Source organism: Nyctibius grandis, chromosome 3 (genome assembly GCF_013368605.1).
Source record: "Nyctibius grandis isolate bNycGra1 chromosome 3, bNycGra1.pri, whole genome shotgun sequence".
Classification (NCBI taxonomy): domain Eukaryota; kingdom Metazoa; phylum Chordata; class Aves; order Nyctibiiformes; family Nyctibiidae; genus Nyctibius; species Nyctibius grandis.
Window position 1 is genome coordinate 57,519,259 of NC_090660.1, and position 19,771 is coordinate 57,539,029.

At 39.7% G+C, this 19,771-nt stretch overlaps 1 protein-coding gene across 6 annotated transcripts in view; it reads left to right on the forward strand.

Annotated features, from left to right (window-relative positions):
- The window catches only part of LPIN2 (lipin 2), a 55,311-nt gene that overhangs the window by 25,658 nt on the left and 9,882 nt on the right, over positions 1-19,771 (forward strand). For all 6 annotated transcript variants that reach the window (XR_011047782.1, XR_011047781.1, XR_011047783.1 and 3 more), the window contains exons 5-14: positions 552-659; positions 5,440-5,563; positions 6,222-6,543; positions 6,787-6,886; positions 8,067-8,254; positions 9,509-9,602; positions 9,972-10,041; positions 10,154-10,243; positions 17,783-17,865; positions 18,979-19,123. Coding sequence is in view for 3 of the 6 variants with exons in the window: in XM_068395827.1 (XP_068251928.1) it covers positions 552-659; positions 5,440-5,563; positions 6,222-6,543; positions 6,787-6,886; positions 8,067-8,254; positions 9,509-9,602; positions 9,972-10,041; positions 10,154-10,243; positions 17,783-17,865; positions 18,979-19,123 (1,324 nt within the window). In the remaining 3 variants the exon portion in view is untranslated. The remainder of the gene's footprint in view (positions 1-551; positions 660-5,439; positions 5,564-6,221; positions 6,544-6,786; positions 6,887-8,066; positions 8,255-9,508; positions 9,603-9,971; positions 10,042-10,153; positions 10,244-17,782; positions 17,866-18,978; positions 19,124-19,771) is intronic.

Genomic DNA, 19,771 nt, shown 5'->3' on the forward strand with positions numbered 1-19,771 from the left:
TCCCAGTGCAAAACAAACCCCACTGTTCAGAAAAGTACGATGCTTCTAGCTACTTGTAGTTTATGTTAATTTGTAAACTCTTGGGTAAACTGTGAGGCTAGTACCTACCCCTGGTTTTTACTGGTTTTAATTTGTGAAATGTGCAGTCATAACGTGCGTTGTCAAAACTACCTTTTCTATTTAACTTTTCCAGTGATTCTAAGGTTTGTATAGTAAAGGTTATGTGTAAATCTTTATGTTCGTCTTTGGGTTTTGGTAATATTAGCTGGCTGTATAGACCAATATAATTTATGCTATTGTGACTTCTTCAGTATTAACTTACTATGTGTCAAGAGTAGTAGATTTTTAAACTTGCAGTATTTTCAAGTATTAATAATAGTTTTTATATACATTTTAAGTTATATAAAGGTGTGTTGCTAACAATGAATTCTTTATATTATACACTCCTTTCTTTTGATCTTGGATTTTTAATAACATATAAGTAACTTTTCTAACTGAATTGTTAATGCAGATTTCTTATAGCTGACTTAATGTCTCATGTATCTCCACAGAGCATCCTCAAATTCATCACCAAAGGGTGAAGAACAAAAAGAATCTTTGATTTATCACTCAAAGGATCATTACCCCTTATCTGATGGAGAGTGGTCCCCTCTGGAGAAGTAAGTCACTTTGTAACATCATCATATGTATAATGGTGAATAATTATAAAAAAAAAAACAACGTGCTTTTTTATTCATTTTTTCCCCCGATCTGTAAAACTATCAAACATACCTAACTGTTGTGATATTGAATACAGCATTTGATACTTATTTGGAACTTTGGGAACTTTCCTCTCTACTGTATATGTTAAACAAAATTTGTCTTTTTTTTTGTCTTTTTTTTTTCCTTTTTTTCCCCTCCTCAAATGAAAAAAAAAAAAGCTTTCTTATTAAAATTCACTGTTAAAGAAAGAATATTCTACTTTAGAACAAAGGATTTGCTAGTTACTGGAGTTATCCAGAGATACCAGAAGCAGTATCAGTTGATTGTGGATTCTTATAAATGGCATAATGCAGCTTGCCAGTCAGTTTTCCGTTACAGTAACTAGGGCACTTCTGTTTAAACATTCAAGCTCTTCAGTTTCTGATGTTCATGCTGTTATATTCCTCTTGCGTTCAGTTTCTAGATTTTTCAAGGCTCACCCTTTGGATTTCACCACTCTAACATCAATATTTGCATAAGAAAGCATTCTGTCCATATGTGGTAATACTTGAGGTAAATTTCCCAATTTTCCTGAACATTTGACACAGGGAAGGGCATACAGCATGCTGAACAGTATCTTGATTTATCTTAACTCTTTGGTGAGTGTCTAGTTTTACTGCTTTTCAGTTTGACTGAGGAATCTGCCTCATAGCAGAGACACTTGCAGTGTCAGTGAGGATTACTGGTCAGCCTTGTGTGATATCCATTGTTGCACGTTAGCTGCTCAGTGCACAGGTGCCTGTTCTTCTGTACCAATAGATGGTAGTGTAGAATAGAAGAGATTAAGCTTCAGAAAATACTTTTTGAAGTGCATATAATCTCTCTGCTTGCAGTGTTTCCAGGGCTGTGGCCTCAGTAGAGTCTGAATGTACCACACCATGCCTGGTGCCTGCTAATTCCCGCAGTGCATAGCTTGTTAATGAAGAGAAGCAGTTGGACAGGAAATCCCATTATCGTTCCTTTTTATGTTTTGGGCTGACAACCACATCCTCAATTGTACTTGATGAGATGTAGTCTTCAAATGTTCCCCAAAGGTTTGTGGCTTGTGACTGAAAAGCAGTCACAGTGTTTGACCCTGAGGATTGACACGGTGTTGTATGGATTATATCACCTAGATAATTGTAGCATAGAGACTGATATTCCTTTTCAGTTTATAAAACTCTAGCTAACATAGACTAGCAGGCAATATCTGGGAGATATGATTCATGCCTCTCTTTTCATGCCTTTCTTCTTGTTTACATATTTAGGGGATAGTCTGCTCTAACAACTTGTTTGTGCATCTTGACAGATACCTAGGCTCTTCATAGTTTTTGGTTTTTTTTTAACAAGAAGCTATCCAGCACAGATTGCAGTGTAACAGAGAAATCGGCAATTTCCTTTCCTTCTTTGGGGGGTGGGTTGGATGGGGGATTGTCTCTTGCATGAGGCATCTAGGAGAAGAGGAATTTTACATGAAATCATTTCTCCTAAGCCACCAAAGAAAGATTCTATAATGTAGCCATTGTACAGTGAAAGAGAAATGGGAGGTTTTAATAACCTCCTTTTTGGAGACCTAGAAAAACTGTCTCTTAGTTGAGGTTGGTCATCTTGTTCTTCAGAACCCTTGCAAGGAGCTAAGGGAAGATAATAGCCAAAGTCTTTTCAATGAGGACACTTCTGTTTGCCCTGCTCACTAGAATAAAACCAAAAAGCATAACCATTAACTATTTGATACCTGATACCATCAGTGTTCCTGTTTTAACAAGCAATGTTAGCATGACTAGATCACTATTACAAGGATGGGCCTTTTGACTAAAGACATCTCCCTGAGAATGATAATGGAAAACTTATTCTTTGGGGGAAGTGGAACAGGCTTAGGTTCTCAAAGCCCTAAAGTATTCAGTCTTTTGAAAGTACTGCTGAATATTAAGAATTAGGCTTAGAAACAGGTTAATATGTCTGCATGGCTTCCAGTTGACCTGTGATACAGATGGAACAAGTTATTTGGCACGTAGGGAAAATGAGTTCATGTTCCTCGTGAAAACAAATATGTACATGTATTTTCATCAATGTGTTACTTTAATGTAATTTCTGTAGGTCATTGTTAAAGGAGAACTTGGGGGGGCAAATCTCTGAATGGTTTCCTTTTTGTATCCCTGGATGATGAAGGCTTGAAGTTGACAGTGTGATGATGAATCACCACTGTAGATCTGTTTAAATGTCCTGCTGTCTTGGATTTTGTGGTGTCCTTGAGAGTAATATGAGGGATTCTTACTGTCTGGATTGTGATCTGATCTGTGTACTGTCTATTTTTACAGTCTGAATTGTGATCAGTTTAGTCTTGTACGATACTGTAAAACCCTGACTCCACAAACATCCAGAAAATTTCAAATATGATACTGCATTAAATAACCAATCCTTGCAGGAGTTTTGTAAGGAAAAAAAATTCCTTAAATTAAATACATGTAAGGGTTACTGTAAAATTTTCATAGAATAGCCCAGGTTCGAAGGGACCTCAAAAGACCATCTGGGCCAACCTTTCACAGGAAAGGGGGACTAGATGAGATTATCTAGCACTGTGTCCCATCACAAATTGAAAACCTCTTGTGATGGGGACCATGTCCCTGGGAAGAAGGTTGTTCCACTGAATGATTATTCTCACTGTAAAAAATTTCTTTCTTATGTCAAGATGAAACCTCTCCTGGTGCAACAAGTGCAAAGACAAGTGCAAGGTCCTGCACCTGGGATGACAAAACCAAAGAGCCCAGTACAGGCTCAGATCTGTGTGGCTGGGGAGCAGCCTTGCTGAAAGGGACCTGGGTGTCCTGGTGGACAACAAGCTGAACATGAGTCAGCAGAGCACTGCTGCAGCGGCAAAGGCAGATCGGATCCTGAGCTGCATCTGCAGAGGCATTACTAGCAGAGATGGAGATGTGATCATCCCACTCTACTCAGTGCTGGTTATGTTACCAGAAAATAGTAATTAAGAAAACTCCAAACCAAATGATTGTTTAGAAAGATGACATTGATCTATTGCAGCTGGGTGCATGGGGGATCTCTCCTCCTGACATGCACACCGAGGGACAAAAGCACACTTATTATATACATGGAAAAATGAATATTTATACAATTCCTGAGAAAAGCCCGCCTATTCCAAAAAACCTTATGCATATGCTAATATGTAACTGTCTTTGCGCATGCATACTAAATTGGGGAAGGGGCTTGGGTAGTCTCTGCGGGTCGTAATCCCCCCATAGTTATGCTGTCCACTGTATGACCCTGCTTCTGCGCAAGCGTGGGTGATGCCTTTCTGTTGACACATGCGGGTGGCTCCAAGGAAGATACTGTTCTGGTTCTTAACAGGATTTATCTCTTCTCCTGGCGCCAGAGTTGTGAATCAAGTTGTTTAAGACACTACAAAGATGTTCACAGTCTTGTTTATCTTTGTCCCTTCTTCGTAATTAGTGAGGAATTTAACAGAGACCTTGGATTGTCTAAGAATAAGTACAAGCAAGAGTCTTTCTGCATAGCATTCTGACCAGTACCTTGGTGATAACTATAACTTTAAGCATTATCAGTCCTAGAAGCAGACACTGTCTGCAAAACATGCCGTTAGTTTCAGAAAGTGCAGTTACTTTAGCTGAAAGGAAAATTACTGAAAGAAAAATTTATTCTGTTTAAAGGTTACACAAAGCAGGCCTTTTAGGGCCTACTTTGAGGCCCACTTTTACTAAACCATCTGGTGTCAGTTAGGCCACACCTGGAGTGCAGTGTCCAATTCTAGTTTCTACAATTCAAATTCAAATACTGAGGTTTTTATGTATATTAAAAAAAACCCCAACAAACCAACCAAACAAACAAAACAAAAAAAACCCACAAAATACTCTGAGTGTCAGAGTGTAATTTCTATAATGTGCAATTCATGTGCCCTGTTCAAGAAAGGATAGACTTGGACCTGTCCCAACACTAAATGCTACTTCAAAACAACCTCTTGTGTTTCCTTTCCTCCCTAAGATCATAAGAGCGAAATGATTTTGAAATCACACCTTTTTAGCATTTTGTAGAGTGAGTTGTTCTGGCTTAAAAGTAGTCTTAGCTAAAGTTAGTTTCAGAGGTCTATTTCTGATTCATGGATAATAACCTCTGTAGGAAAAATAGGATGGAACTTTAAAAGGTCATGTAGTCCAAACACATCTGAAGGAAGTTTTCAAGTAATCTCCCTTTCCTGTGCTAAGTTATCTTGTTAATTTTGTTTTCCTCGCACTGGGAATTGGTGTTGTTTCATGCATTTGTGAGTTAGGTTTGCAGGACTTTTATTACTCAAGTCTTGGCATAGCAAGCTTAAATGCTATATTTTTACAGAGGAAAGGAACTTAAAGCTAATTTCTGTCCTACTTTTAGATAAACTTTTCTTGTTTTGTTCTGTTTTGTTTGAAAAATGGAACATGGGCTGAGGGGAGAGCTATACCTACACTGCAGATACAGGGGAGGAATCTGTTCAGGGTGATTGCTGTGTAAGTCCTTTAATGTGATTTTGGTTTTAACCTAATTTCTCATTGTCTGAAAACCCTGCTGGGCTTCTTGCCATGTTGCCGAATAATTGAAGCTCTGTTAAACTGTAGAAAACTCTACCAACAGTAGCTGCACAACAAATGCATTTTAAACACGGTAGCTTTCTTTTTTTTCCCTTTTTTTTTTTTGTTCTTGTTGATTTGCTAGCCCTTTCTCTGAGCCAGTCTGCCCTAAAAGTGATTCAGAACTAGAAGTTAAACCTGCTGAGAGCTTGCTCAGATCTGAATCTCACATGGAATGGACATGGGGAGGATTCCCAGAATCAACCAAGGTAAATTAGTTTATTGTCTCTAACTTTGTGAACTGAGTTTTGGCATATCTAAACTTGTGTCCTAAGAGAGGATTGGAAATACGCTGCGGTTCCGCAGAGTAATTCAGGTGATGTAGGAAAGTAGTGCCCCCTTGTGGCGGCAGATCGTCGAATTTGTTGAGTTCAAAAGCTGGTCAGCAGAGTAATTCCAGAAAACCTAGCAGCAAAAATCTGAAATTTTTGAATTTTTAGTTAGAAACTGAAGAAAGCAACTTTAGAAATTGATTTCCTTTATTTTAGGTTAAGTTCTAGTTCATTCTAGAGGAATTGTGGGCTTGATAGAGTAAATTTGGTATCTAACATGACAGCTGGTGACAGAAGTCCTGGTACATCCACATTTATGCTTTTTTCTTGCCATGGTTTGGTCAAGTTAGCATTTCCTCTATGACAGTTTCTTTACTGAACTTGTAAATAAGCTAGTATGAAGCTTCTGCCACAGGGAACTTTGCTAATAAGGTGGGACATGTTTTATGTTGCTAAAAAACATATTTAAATTCTTACCCGGTTTATGTGTGACCAGGACTGACCAGGGCTTGTACCATGAGTACAAGTTTAATGTTTAGACCAGAATAAAACAAACATGTGAGGTGAAAGGATTGACTAGAGTTTTGTTTTTCAGATAAGCAAGAAGGAGAAACTGGAACATCCCAGAACAGCTACCATTACTCCATCAGAGAAGACTCATTTTAGGGTCATCCTCAGCTCTGATGAAGTTGAAGATGATGATGATGTGAAAGATTCTGTCTGTACAGTACTGAAACCTGAGCCAAGAACTCATCCTCTGCTTAAGCAGATGGATGTTCAAGATTCTCTTGCTTCTGCAATCACAGAACCACAAGATCCGTTGCCATTAGACGCTGATCATCATTCCAGACTGTTGGTGGACCCTTTACCAGAAACAAAGCCAATAGCAAAAACTGACTCTCCTTCAAAAAAGAAAGGTACATAATAAAGCTGTTGATTTTTTCCTTCACTGTGATCTATCAAATTTGAGGCCATAGTGGAAAAAGTGTAAATGTGCCTTTTCAATTTTTGCTATTTAAAGTCTTATCTGACTAAAACTATAATTAAACTCTTGTTTTTTTATAAATGCTACAAGTAAGTATGAATCTTCCACAATTAGATTTGTATTTAATGTGTCTGGATAGCTTCACCTTAGTAACCTTAATTGTTAAAATTAACAGGGGTGCACAAGCGAAGTCATCATCAAGGGCCTGATGATATTTACTTGGAGGACCTAAAGGCTTTGGAACCTGAAGTTGCAGCACTCTACTTTCCCAAAAGGTAATTTTGAATTAAGGTTCTATGGATCTAGGGTTCTATTGCAGTTGCATTAAGTGAGTTATCACATGTATGATTTAGGTGTTTATGCACCAGTTCTGATAAAAAGAATTGGACTTCAGGTTTCTAGGCTTTTGTGGAGTAATCAGTACTGATCTCATGGTGAAAACCTGTTTCTGATTTGACGAGAAACACATTGAAAGATCACTTGGGAGGTCATCTTTGCGGAATCTGTATGTTCTGCAAATATAGCAGAGGGGTAAGTTTAAATTGCCCCTACAATGTAAATTAATAAATCATGGATTAATACTCTTTTTACACTAGTACTCTATTTTGCCATATTGTTAGCTATGGATAAGCACACATCAGTTCATTTTTTGCATGCCCCGTACATCCCTTCCAACTTTTTTTTTTAATATCAAAAAAAGAAAAAAAAAAAAAAAATCCCACAAGATCTTCATGCAAGGCAGATCAACTGTTGTTTGTTTGGGGTTTTTTTTTTGATGAAATCAAAGCATTTTATACTCCTAAAATACTCTCCAAAAAAATAACTGTCTAGGAAGACCTTTGTAAAAATAGAGCTTAATAAGGAAGAAATGTCTATTGGTTTATGTTAAAACTAAAATTGTAGACTTTTCAGTACTTACTCATTACACTACTTGGGATCAAACTAATAATTCTAACCTTAGATGGCAATGTGATATTTTTTATTTAAAAGGCCACCTTTCTTTTTCTGTTGTACTTGTTGCAGACACGCAGTGTTCTAAAAACATCAAGCAATGTCCTTTTTCCTTTTATTCTTATTCTACAGCTTTCTTGTAAAGATTGAGGAGCATACTATTGTTCTGCAAAAATAGAATGTAGAGGAACTTTTCCTCATTTAAATCCAATTTTGTTGCAGGCAAGAGAAATGTAATTATTTCCCAATTTAGATGCATGTTAGGAGAACTGGAAACTGTCAGTCTGCCAGTATTATGAAGGGTTGGGGGTGTGTGTTTGTGTCTGGTTTTTGTTTGGTTGGGTTTAAATTTGTGTTGTAAATTGATGTAGTACTTAGCAGAAATGCAACAGCAAGTTTATTTTTTTTTTTTTGAGTAATCATATAGTGTGTTCTGTAACCTAAAATCAGTACATTTTTTTGCAAGCGAAATAGTTATGGAAAATGTGGACTTCTTTTCTTCAGTGATTCTGATCCAGGCTTCAGGCAGTGGACAGAGTCAGATACCCTTTCTGGTTCCCAGTCACCTCAATCAGTAGGAAGTGCTGCTGCTGATAGTGGTACGGAGTGCATGTCTGATTCTGCTATGGACTTGCCTGATGTTACACTTTCACTTTGTGGAGGTCTCAGTGAAAATGGAGAGATTTCTAAAGGTATGTGAAAGACTAAAACATAAACAGTAATAAAGCTCAGGCAGCTAAACAAATGGAGTGGCTTGAATGCTCTGATTTCCACCTTACAAAGCTTTGGCTTATTATTATGATCATGTTGAGAAAAGGGAATGGATAATACTTTGTTTTCTAAAATTCTCAAGCATTTGCTAAGCAGATAGGAGAATTTAACCTCAAATTAATCAAGAGCACTTGATGTCTTGAGGAGCTTTCTGTCTCCTTTTTTGCACTACATATTATGCATCTGACCAGCCACTCTTGTTTCTGGCTGCCATTACTTGCTTAGTCCTATATATAAATCTTCAGAATTCATATTGTTTCCAATTGCTTGATAATTTTTCTTCTTTTTTTTTTATTTTTTTTTTAAGCGATTAAAAAAACTTTGACTATTCTGTTGGACTATCTTTTCTCCTGCTCTACTTTTCCTATCCTAAATGTTTGTTAACCTTTAGATTTTTACCAGCTGATTCTTCTCAATGCTCTGGTTAATTTTAATATTCAAGCTGTATGCATTTTTGAGGGAGCTTCTAGGAGCACAATCTTCATGAACACGTACTGCAACATTTTTAATATTACTTTTTTTTAATGGTCATCCAGTCTTATGCATCAAGTGAAATTTAAATGCTTATTAATAAAGGCTCAGAACAGCTCTCTTGGTAATGTGGTATAATAATATTGGATTTGATTTGAAAAAAATATGTCTTCTTTTGTAGGGGTCTTACACTAAATCATGAATTTCTGTAAACTTGTATAGTCACTGGTCATGAAAATGCTATTAGTAGTCAGTGATTAAACAAACCTGAAAAGCCAACATCCTTCCCCCTCCCCTTCTAGTGTAGTATGTAGGCCCCTTACCTGCTATAATAATTTTTAAATAAAACTTGCTTAGAGAAGCATGGCTCTCTTTTTCCAGCCTGTGAATTGAATTAGTTCCTACCTCCTCCTTATCCTCCCTCTTTTAATTTCTTCATTCTCATTACTGTGACTGTTGAAGTGGTATAAGGCTTTCCTTGTTACTGAGGAGGCAGTCACAAGACTCTTGGCAGGTAGGCCATATTAGCATATCTTGAGTGATGTTGCAAGATCAGCAAAGACTCTGAAATGACAGAAAGCATTTTCCTAGATACAAACTAATCAGACATCTTGGGATTTTATATTATTATATTTAACTAAAATATAAAATTAATTTAAAAAATAATTAAAATTAATTTAATTAAAATTTTTCTTCTATTGCAGAAAAATTCATGGAACATATTATTACTTATCATGAATTTGCTGAAAACCCTGGACTCATAGACAATCCTAATTTGGTAATAAGGATTTATAACAGGTAAATTCTCTATATCGTGTAATTAGGTCATAGAAGATCTCATTTAACATCTACCCTTTAAAGTGAATGCATTACTCAGCTTCCATTGCAATTTGCGTTTTTGATGGATCTGTTTCTCAGTCTCAAAGAGAATAATTTTGAACTGAAGATTTGCGTTAAATTTAGCTTTAAATGAAGTGAGATTTTTTCAGACATTACCACTGATGTTGAATTGTATATATTAAAATAACTCTGCTTGCAGAAAACTTTATTATTAGTTGTTGGCAGCAAATACATATATTCATCAACAAAAGGGCAGTTTGCATAGTGATATTTATTGAAATCTAGTCAGATTTTGTAGTATCTTACCAATTACATGTTTTAAAACAGGTATTATAACTGGGCATTGGCTGCTCCAATGATTCTGAGCTTGCAGGTCTTCCAGAAGAGTTTGCCTAAGGTAAATAGATACATGATATATACTTTTTTTGAAGATTTTGTGTGTAGTAACACATGGTTATCTCTTTTATTTTGTTTTTCTATACAAATTAAAAACATGCCTAATTTTTCAGGCTACTGTGGAGTCTTGGGTCAAAGAAAAGATGCCAAAGAAGTCTGGAAGGTGGTGGTTCTGGCGCAAGAGAGAAAGTATGACTAAACAGGTAACTGAGACCTATTTTGATTTCCCCCCCCACACACACTTTCCTTAGCTGTTAAAAGGTGAAAAAAATGTAATTTGTCAGAAGTGCATCAGAATGCTGCTCATATAGCTCTGTGTCACTGATTGCCAGCTGAGAGTTACTCAGTGTTGCAGAAGCTGTAGCTTCTTCTGTATATTTAGTCTCAAGTACCACATCTTTATTTACTAGTTACTTCAAAAAAATTTACTGTATTCAGCTGTTACATAATATTCTTAAAATTTTTTCTTCTTGGCCATAAGCAGTTGTCAGAGCTACTCTTCAGTCACTGCAGTATGTTTTAGGAATGTATATACAAATAAATAAGTGCTGTGCTGCATAGTAGATGTTATGCTGAGACACCCCATTTTAGACTAAATGAAGCTTTCTAAACCTTGAGTATGTGCCTTAAATTTACTTCCCCCCCAAAAAAGTGAATTTTATAAGTGTCACGGTTTAAAGCTGGGCCGGCTATTAACCTGGTGGCAGATGCTCTCTGTTAACCCTCCCCCCCCCCCCACCCTAAGGGAAAGGGAAAAGGGAGAGAGACTTATGGGTTGGAAAGTTAAAACAGTTTTAATAAACTATAGTAATGAAAAAGAGTATAATAAGAATAATAGAAATAATCAAATATATACAAATATATACAAAACCAAGATTGAGAGCTTGGAAATCCTCCTCAGGCAGAGTTGCTCCCCCCAGCACAGGCAGAGGGGAAAATGCAGTAGCTCCCCTGCCATCACACCTGCAGGCTTTTAACTGGAAAACTGGCAAAGCTGGTACCAATCAGTGGGAGACAGGAGGGCCCCTCCCTCCTGGGCCCCACCTCCAGGAGGTGGTGGGTTAGTGATAAATAGGAAAGTGAGAATGACGTGTGTGGGATGGGATACCTCGTTGGTCAATCTTGGGTCACCTGCCCTGTCTGCTCCTCCCTGCAGGTGTGACCCCCCTTCAGCTCTTCACTCGTAAGCAGTGAGGAATTTAGCAGTGACCTTGGTTTCTCTAAGACTAATTGGCCTGGTTTGGGCCAAACCAGGACATTCCACCCCTTATTCCATACCATTCACGTCATACTCAGATCACCACTACCTTTTCATTTTCAAATATATATACACTTATCACTAGTTTATGATTCATCTTTATGCAAAAAGTTCATCAAGTTCATTTAGTTCAGGATTGTGGGTTTCCATCTGGCTAGCAGTCTCTCAGGGCAGGAGACATGGTATGAGTTTTGTCATGGTTCGTGCCCACGGGTTGCAGGTTCAAAATGTCAGTCTCGGGGAGGTTACTGGACGCCACTTGCAGCTAGCTCCAGTCTCATCATCACTGTCTTAACCTGAAAGACACTTGTGAACGCTGTTAGTATTATGCAGCAACAACATACAGTTCAGAATTAAGTAGTCTCACCCAGAATCAGATCACCTTCAGGGACACATCGGACTTCACCACCTTGCAACATCACCCACAAAGTACATCCAGGTCCCTGAGCAAAAGCAATCCCACGAATGGGTTTACCTTTGCCCGTTGCAGGAAGAACCCAGACAGTTTTTCCCAATAGATTCCTTTCATGCACCACAGGGACTTTATTCCCTTCTACTGTATGTAGAAGGTCTGACTGAGCAGGGCCAGCTCGATTGATAGATCCCCTGGTGTTAACTAACCAGGTAGCTTGTGCCAGATGCTTATCCCAGTTTTTAAAGGTTCCACCCCCCATTGCTTTCAGGGTAGTTTTTAACAGCCCATTGTACCGTTCAATTTTCCCAGAGGCTGGTGCATGACAGGGGATGTGATATACCCATTCGATGCCATGCTCTTTGGCCCAGTTGTCTATGAGACTGTTTTTGAAATGAGTCCCATTGTCCGACTCAATTCTCTCTGGCGTGCTGTGTCGCCACAAGATTTGCTTTTCAAGGCCCAGAATAGTGTTCCGGGCAGTGGCATGGGGCACAGAGTATGTTTCCAGCCATCCGGTGGTCGCCTCCACCATGGTAAGCACATAGCGTTTACCCTGGTGGGTTTGAGGGAGTGTGATATAGTCAATTTGCCAGGCCTCCCCATATTTATATTTCAATCACCGCCCCCCATACCACAGAGGTTTTAACCGTTTGGCTTGCTTAATTGCAGCGCATGTTTCACAATCATGGATAACCTGTGCAATAGAGTCCATGGTTAAGTCCACCCCTCGGTCACGAGCCCATCTGTATGTTGCATCTCTCCCTTGATGACCTGAAGTGTCATGAGCCCACCGAGCTAAAAATAGTTCACCTTTATGTTCCCAGTCCAAATCTATTTGGAACACTTTAGCAGCCTGATCTGCTTGTTGGTTGTTTCGATGTTCCTCAGTTGCCCGACTTTTAGGTACGTGAGCATCTACATGACGTACCTTCACGACTAGTTTCTCTAACCGAGCAGCAATATCTTGCCACAATTCAGCAGCCCAAATAGGTTTACCTTTGCGCTGCCAGTTGCTTCGCTTCCACTGCTTTAACCACCCCCACAAGGCATTTGCTACCATCCATGAGTCAGTATAAAGATACAGCCTTGGCCACTTTTCTCGTTTAGCAATGTCTAAAGCCAGCTGGATGGCTTTTACCTCTGCAAATTGACTTGATTCACCTTGTCCTTCTGTGGCTTCTGTGACTCGTCGTATAGGACTCCATACAGCAGCTTTCCACTTCCGATGCTTTCCTACAAGACGGCAGGATCCATCGGTGAACAGGGCATACTGCTTCTCATCCTCTGGTAGTTCATTATATGGTGGGGCTTCTTCAGCACGTGTCACCTCCTTTTCTGGTGGCATTCCGAAGTCTTTGCCTTCTGGCCAGTCCATGATCACTTCTAAGATTCCTGGGCGATTAGGGTTTCCTATTCGAGCCCTCTGTGTAATTAATGCAATCCATTTACTCCATGTAGCATCAGTTGCATGATGGGTAGTGGGAACCTTACCCTTGAACATCCAGCCTAGTACTGGTAATCGAGGTGCCAGGAGAAGTTGTGCTTCAGTACCAATTACCTCTGAGGCAGCTCTAACTCCTTCATATGCTGCCAGTATCTCTTTTTCAGTTGGGGTGTAATTGGCCTCGGAGCCCTTCTATCCTCGACTCCAAAATCCTAGGGATCGACCTCGAGTCTCCCCTGGTACTTCTTGCCAGAGGCTCCAGGTAGGACCATTGTCCCCAGCTGCGGTGTAGAGCACATTTTTAACATCTTGTCCTGTACGGACTGGTCCAAGGGCTACTGCATGCACAATCTCTTGTTTAATCTGTTCAAAAGCCTGTCGTTGTTCAGGGCCCCACTGAAAATCATTCTTCTTTCTGGTCACTTGATAAAGAGGGCGTACAATCTGGCTGTAATCTGGAATATGCATTCTCCAGAAACCCACAACACCTAATAAGGCTTGTGTTTCCTTTTTGTTAGTTGTTGGGGACATAGCTGTTACTTTGTTGATCACCTCTATCGGGATCTGGCGACGCCCATCTTGCCATTTAATCCCTAAAAACTGGATCTCCCGGGCAGGTCCTTTGACCTTGCCTCTTTTTATGGCAAGACCAGCTTTCAGAAGAATTTGGATTATTTTCTCCCCTTTGTCAAAAACTTCTGCTGCTGTATCACCCCACACAATGATGTCATCAATGTATTGCAAATGTTCTGGAGCTCCACCCTTTTCTAGTGCAGTCTGGATCAGTCCGTGGCAAATAGTAGGACTGTGTTTCCACCCCTGGGGCAGTCGATTCCAGGTGTACTGGATACCTCTCCAGGTAAAAGCAAACTGTGGCCTGCACTTTGGTGCCAAAGGAATAGAGAAAAATGCATTAGCAATGTCTATGGTGGCGTACCACTTGGCTGCCTTTGACTCCAGTTCGTATTGAAGTTCTAGCATGTCTGGCACAGCAGCGCGCAGCGGTGGCGTAACTTCATTTAGGCCACGATAGTCCACAGTTAATCTCCATTCTCCATCAGACTTTCGCACTGGCCATATAGGACTATTAAAGGGTGAGCGAGTCTTACTAATCACTCCTTGATTTTCTAATTGTCTAATCAGTTTATGAATGGGGATCAGGGAGTCTCGATTGGTGCGATATTGTCGTTGGTGCACTGTGGTAGTAGCAATTGGCACCTGTTGTTCTTCAACCTTCAGCAACCCCACAACAGAAGGATCCTCTGAGAGGCCAGGCAAGGTAAACAGCTGTTTAATGTCCTCAGTCTCTACAGCTGCTATACCAAAGGCCCATCTATACCCTTTTGGGTCCTTAAAATACCCTCTCTTGAGGTAGTCTATGCCAAGGATGCACGGAGCATCTGGGCCAGTCACAATGGGGTGCTTTTTCCATTCATTTTTAGTTAGGCTCACTTCGGCCTCCAATACAGATAACACTTGAGATCCTCCTGTTACTCCTGAAATACTGATAGATTCTGCCCCTTTATGATCCGATGGCATTAGGGTGCAATGTGCACCAGTGTCTACCAAGGCTCGATACCTTTGTGGTTTTGATGTGCCAGGCCATCGAATCCACACAGTCCAATAAACTCGGTTGTCCCTTTCCTCCACCTGGCTGGAGGCAGGGCCCCCCTAATTAAGAAATGGATTCGTGCAGCTCACAGGGACTGGACCTTCATTTCTCCTATTCACACTTGAGAAAAAGGAATTTGAGGCCCATCTACCCTGACTGGGGTCCTGCTCACTGGTAACTGGAGCAGCCATCCTTCTAGAAAAATTCTCTCTGGTATTTCTTGTAGCTTGCATCTCACGTACTCGTGCCTGTAGGGTACTGGTAGGTTGTCCATGCCATCTGCTCATGTCCTGCCCATAACCACGCAGGGCAAACCACAGGATACCTCGTGATGTGTTCCGTTTCCTTTGAGCTGGTCCTGTAGGAGAGCGTTTTCTCCTAACAGCTGCAACGCGCGCCTGTGTAGGTAGAGAGTCAAGTTTATTCTCGATCCTGGACAGTTTGTCTGACAGTTGTTTAAATGAGTCCTTGTTTTCCTTAGTCAGTTTTTCCACAGCCGAGATGCGTGCCTGCAGTGGGGAAGAAATACTATCTTCATACTGTCGCATACAGTTAGCCATTTCACCCACAGTAGAACGTGCCATATCATCTTCTCCCCATACTAATATTGACAATGTATGGGTATATGTCGGTGGAGCATTCTTCACAACCTTCCGGAACATGGATCGGTTGCATTCCACTTCATCAGGATCTACAGGATCTACAATTTCCCGTGGGTGTCTATAAATGATCTCTTGCACAGCTAGTTGTCTAAGGTAGTTAATACCTTTTTCTATAGTGGTCCATTTGCTTAGGTGACTCATAACATCATCTTTATAGGGATACCTGCTCTTTACAGCTGACAAGAGTCGCCTCCAGAGACTGATAGTGTTTGACTTTCTTGCGAGTGCCTTATCAATACCACCATCTCTGGACAGGGATCCCAACTGTCTGGCTTCTCTGCCATCTAATTGCATGCTGTCTGCCCCATTATCCCAGCATCGGAGCAGCCAGGTAATAATAGGCTCACCGTCATAACGGCTGAAGTCTTTCCTTATATTTCTCAGGTCCTTCAGGGATAAGGAGTGGTAGGTTATCTCTATGTCCGAGTCCTCCTCTTGTGATAGTTCTGCTTTAGAAGGACCTTTCTTCTGTGATGGGTCTGCTTTAAAAGGACGATTGAGGAAACCCCCATCTGTGTCAGGCCCTAACTCTGCCTGAGAAGGGCCCTCACCTGGGTCATATGATGGCTCTGCCTTAGAAGGCTCTGAGTCATCATCCTCCTCTTCACGAGCTGATTTCTTTTGGTATTTCTTCCTGGTTACAGGAGCAATTGGTACAGATTCGATAGATGCTGGGGTCTGAGTAGCTGCAGTGGCCATCTTACGGGGTGTAGCAGCTGTGGTGCAGGCTGCTGAGGTTTCAGTGGATTTAGTGGCTGTAGCGGCAGCACACGCTGTAGGATCTGAGGTGGCTGCATAACACCTACAACTGTCCCTGCACCGATATTTAATCTTATCCCACATCAGAAACACATTCAGGACAACTGAAAATAAAAACATGCCACCTAGACAGCACCATCCTAATTTCGCAAAATCTAGTGGAATCAGCTTGGCAGAAAAGGAGAAGGTACTATTTCCCGAAGTAAAACTGGAAGTGTAATCATTAACAGAATTAGCTAAAGGACGCCTGGAGTGTGCAGATGAAGTCGCTGCTACTGATTCGCGATTAAAGCTGCCCATCATTGTGTCATAGAGATAAGAGATCGGAATAGTAACTGCCCAGTTTATCACAGCATAAATCAGTATCAAACCCCATACCAAAACAATACATTTCGACCAGCGCCCACTGCTAAACTGCATGTAAACATTCATAAGAAGCAAGCAATAACACAGTGCCCACGGCAGGTAAGGCATCATTGCAATACTCAACTGTGAAAGAAACTCCATAAAAAGATGAGATAACACAGCATTCAAAAATGACATCACCATCTTCACTATCTGTTTTAATTTCCAACCCCTTGTAAATCTCAAAGGAAGAAATCTGATACTCTCTCAGCTGATCTCTCTGGGTCTCCTCCCACCAGAGCCAGGATTCAACTTACAGAGCAACCTGTTGGAGTTTCTCTCGAGCCCCACCTTGGGGGCCAATAAATCTGTCATGGTTTAAAGCTGGGCTGGCTATTAACCAGGTGGTAGATGCTCTCTGTTAACCCTCTACCCCCCCCCCCACCCTAAGGGAAAGGGAAAAGGGAGAGAGACTTATGGGTTGGAAAGTTAAAACAGTTTTAATAAACTATAGTAATGAAAAAAAGTATAATAAGAATAATAGAAATAATCAAATATATACAAAACCAAGACTGAGAGCTTGGAAATCCTCCTCAGTCAGAGTTGCTCTCCCCAGCACAGGCAGAGGGCAAAATGCAATAGCTCCCCCTGCCATCACACCTGCAGGCTTTTAACTGGAGAATTGGCAAAGCTGGTACCAATCAGTGGGAGACAGGAGGGCCCGTCCCTCCTGGACCCCACCTCCAGGAGGTGGTGGGTTAGTGATAAATAGGAAAGTGAGAATGACGTGTATGGGATGGGATACCTCGTTGGTCAGTCTTGGGTCACCTGCCCTGTCTGCTCCTCCCTGCAGGTGCGACCCCCCTTCAGCTCTTCACTCGTAAGCAGTGAGGAATTTAGCAGTGACCTTGGTTTCTCTAAGACTAATTGGCCTGGTTTGGGCCAAACCAGGACAATAAGCTTAAAAGTTGACAGCTCCTTTAATGATAAATTCATCATGTGAAACTATCAGTTCTCAACTTCTGGCATGCAGACTTTTGTTTCCTGAAATAATAAGAAGCTTTAATGGATCATTTCTTCATAAGCATCCTATTGTTAAATAATTTACAGAATGAGCAATTCTGAGACTTAGTATAGTTTATGTACTATATTGTTAGATACTTGCCTAAGTGTGAACTATGAATTCACTTGGATCAGTTTAAAATGCTTAAAATGTCAATATGTTTTTTATTATCATGTTGCTTTAGATACCAGAGGCAAAAGAGGGAAAAAGTGAGACACAAAGAGCAAATGAACCACCAGCAACTATAAAAGAGCAAGTTAATAGTAGGTGTGTTCCCATCTGAAGACTATTTTGTGGACTGAATAGTATCTTTTTTCTTTTTCTTTTTTTTTTTTTTTTTGAATGAAGAATTCAGTAGGAATTTACTGTGGGAAGAAACATTTTCCTCTAAGCTACCAAATAGGAACCAGATGTGTTTAGTAAACAGTGCAGCAAAATAATGTGGCAGCAAATGTTGTAGGAGCTACAAATACACCACAATTATTTCCTAAATCCTATTGTGTTTACTTCTTAAATCGTAACATAACTGACAGAACAATAAAGGCATATATGGTAACGTTTAGCAGTGGGCCACTACTCTGTAAATATAGTGGTATTGTTTCTGAGATATTGCTCGTCATTCTTTTTTTTTTTGTAAAAGCCTAATATTGTATGAATAATTTAAACCATGTGCAATTTTTTGTAACATTATATAACTGAAAAAATAAAATAGTATTAATTACAGTGCACAAGTTGCCCAAGATTGTGATTGAAAACAAGTCGTATTTAGCACAAAACTGTCCCAGTCTAGGTAATTTATTATGCATATTCATATTCTTCCCTGATTTTACGAAGATACTTGTAGATTTAAAAAACTAAATATATTGTGATTGAATACTTCAGAGAAATTAAATGCTGCTTTTAATCTTGAAATCTCTAATTAGCAGAAAAATAAGTCTGAATAACCTTAAAAGGTGAGCTACTCCACTTACTTACCATCCACAGTTTAAATTATGTAGTTACTGTGGCAGCTTTTTTAAAAACCAAAGCACTGTTACTCATTCAGTATCCCTTGTTGTCTGCAGCTTACCTAATTCATCAACACAGTATTAGTGACAGCTTGACACTGTGTCTTTACTAAACCTATCATGCATGGAGCCAGCTAGTAATAGTAATGTTTAGGAGCTCCACCAGTACTAGCATGCATTACAAGTCTTACTTGCTTATTGGCATACACTAGCTTTATCTGGACATTCACTAGGCCATGGACTTTGTTAATCTGTTCTATCAGGCTAGTAGCAAATCCTCAACATAAGCAGAAATTACTCTTTTGTAAAAATCTTACACTATTAAAGAAGGATTTTCTGTAGCTTACATTTATTCTGGTTGATGTCATGTTAGACCTCCAGAAGATGATTCTTCTAGTGATGAAGCATCACAGGAGTTGAAGGAATCCCTGAAAATAGATTCTGCCCCAGTAGAGCATCCAACCCATGGGAATGTTACATCTTATAAGAAGTCACTTAGACTGTCTTCGGACCAAATAGTAAGTGGCATGCCTTTCTTGTATATAGGATGATAATTCCACTGTTGATTCTAAGAATTGGACTTTTTCCACTTTTTAGAAGCGACTTATAAGCACATTTCACAAAGTAAAAAATTATTTTTGGGTTACTTTTCTAGCAGTAGAAAAACTGGGGAAATTTAAAATTTAAAAAGAAAACTAAAGTTTTTTCTTGTGCTAGTGTGGGCAGCTGCAGGGAATTTTTGATTTTTTTGTTTGTTTGTTTGTTTTTCCCTGTTGTGTTTTTTAAGAATCATGTTTGGTTTAAAATATAATAATTTCTTACAAAGTTCTATAATCAAATTTTATATTAAGATGTTGCCAAAAAAGTGACATTGTTGGCTTCTGCGTTTTGGATATCCTGGGATCTGAACAGTCTAATAATGTACATTTAAATTGGTGTGCAGTTTATTCATTGCAGTCTAACTAACAAGTTAGTTCTGCTGCTGTCTAAATGTATGAGCTTCATCAGGGAAAAATTTTGAGGAAAGCGTCCACTAAGTAGAAAATACTGTTGCTTACTATAGCAAACTGGGAGTTCCATTTGATAGTACTGTAAGTCTACTGTAATAGCAAGATTAGAGTAGCAGAGAGTCAAATATCTGCTGCTTTAAGCAGATACAGGAGCTA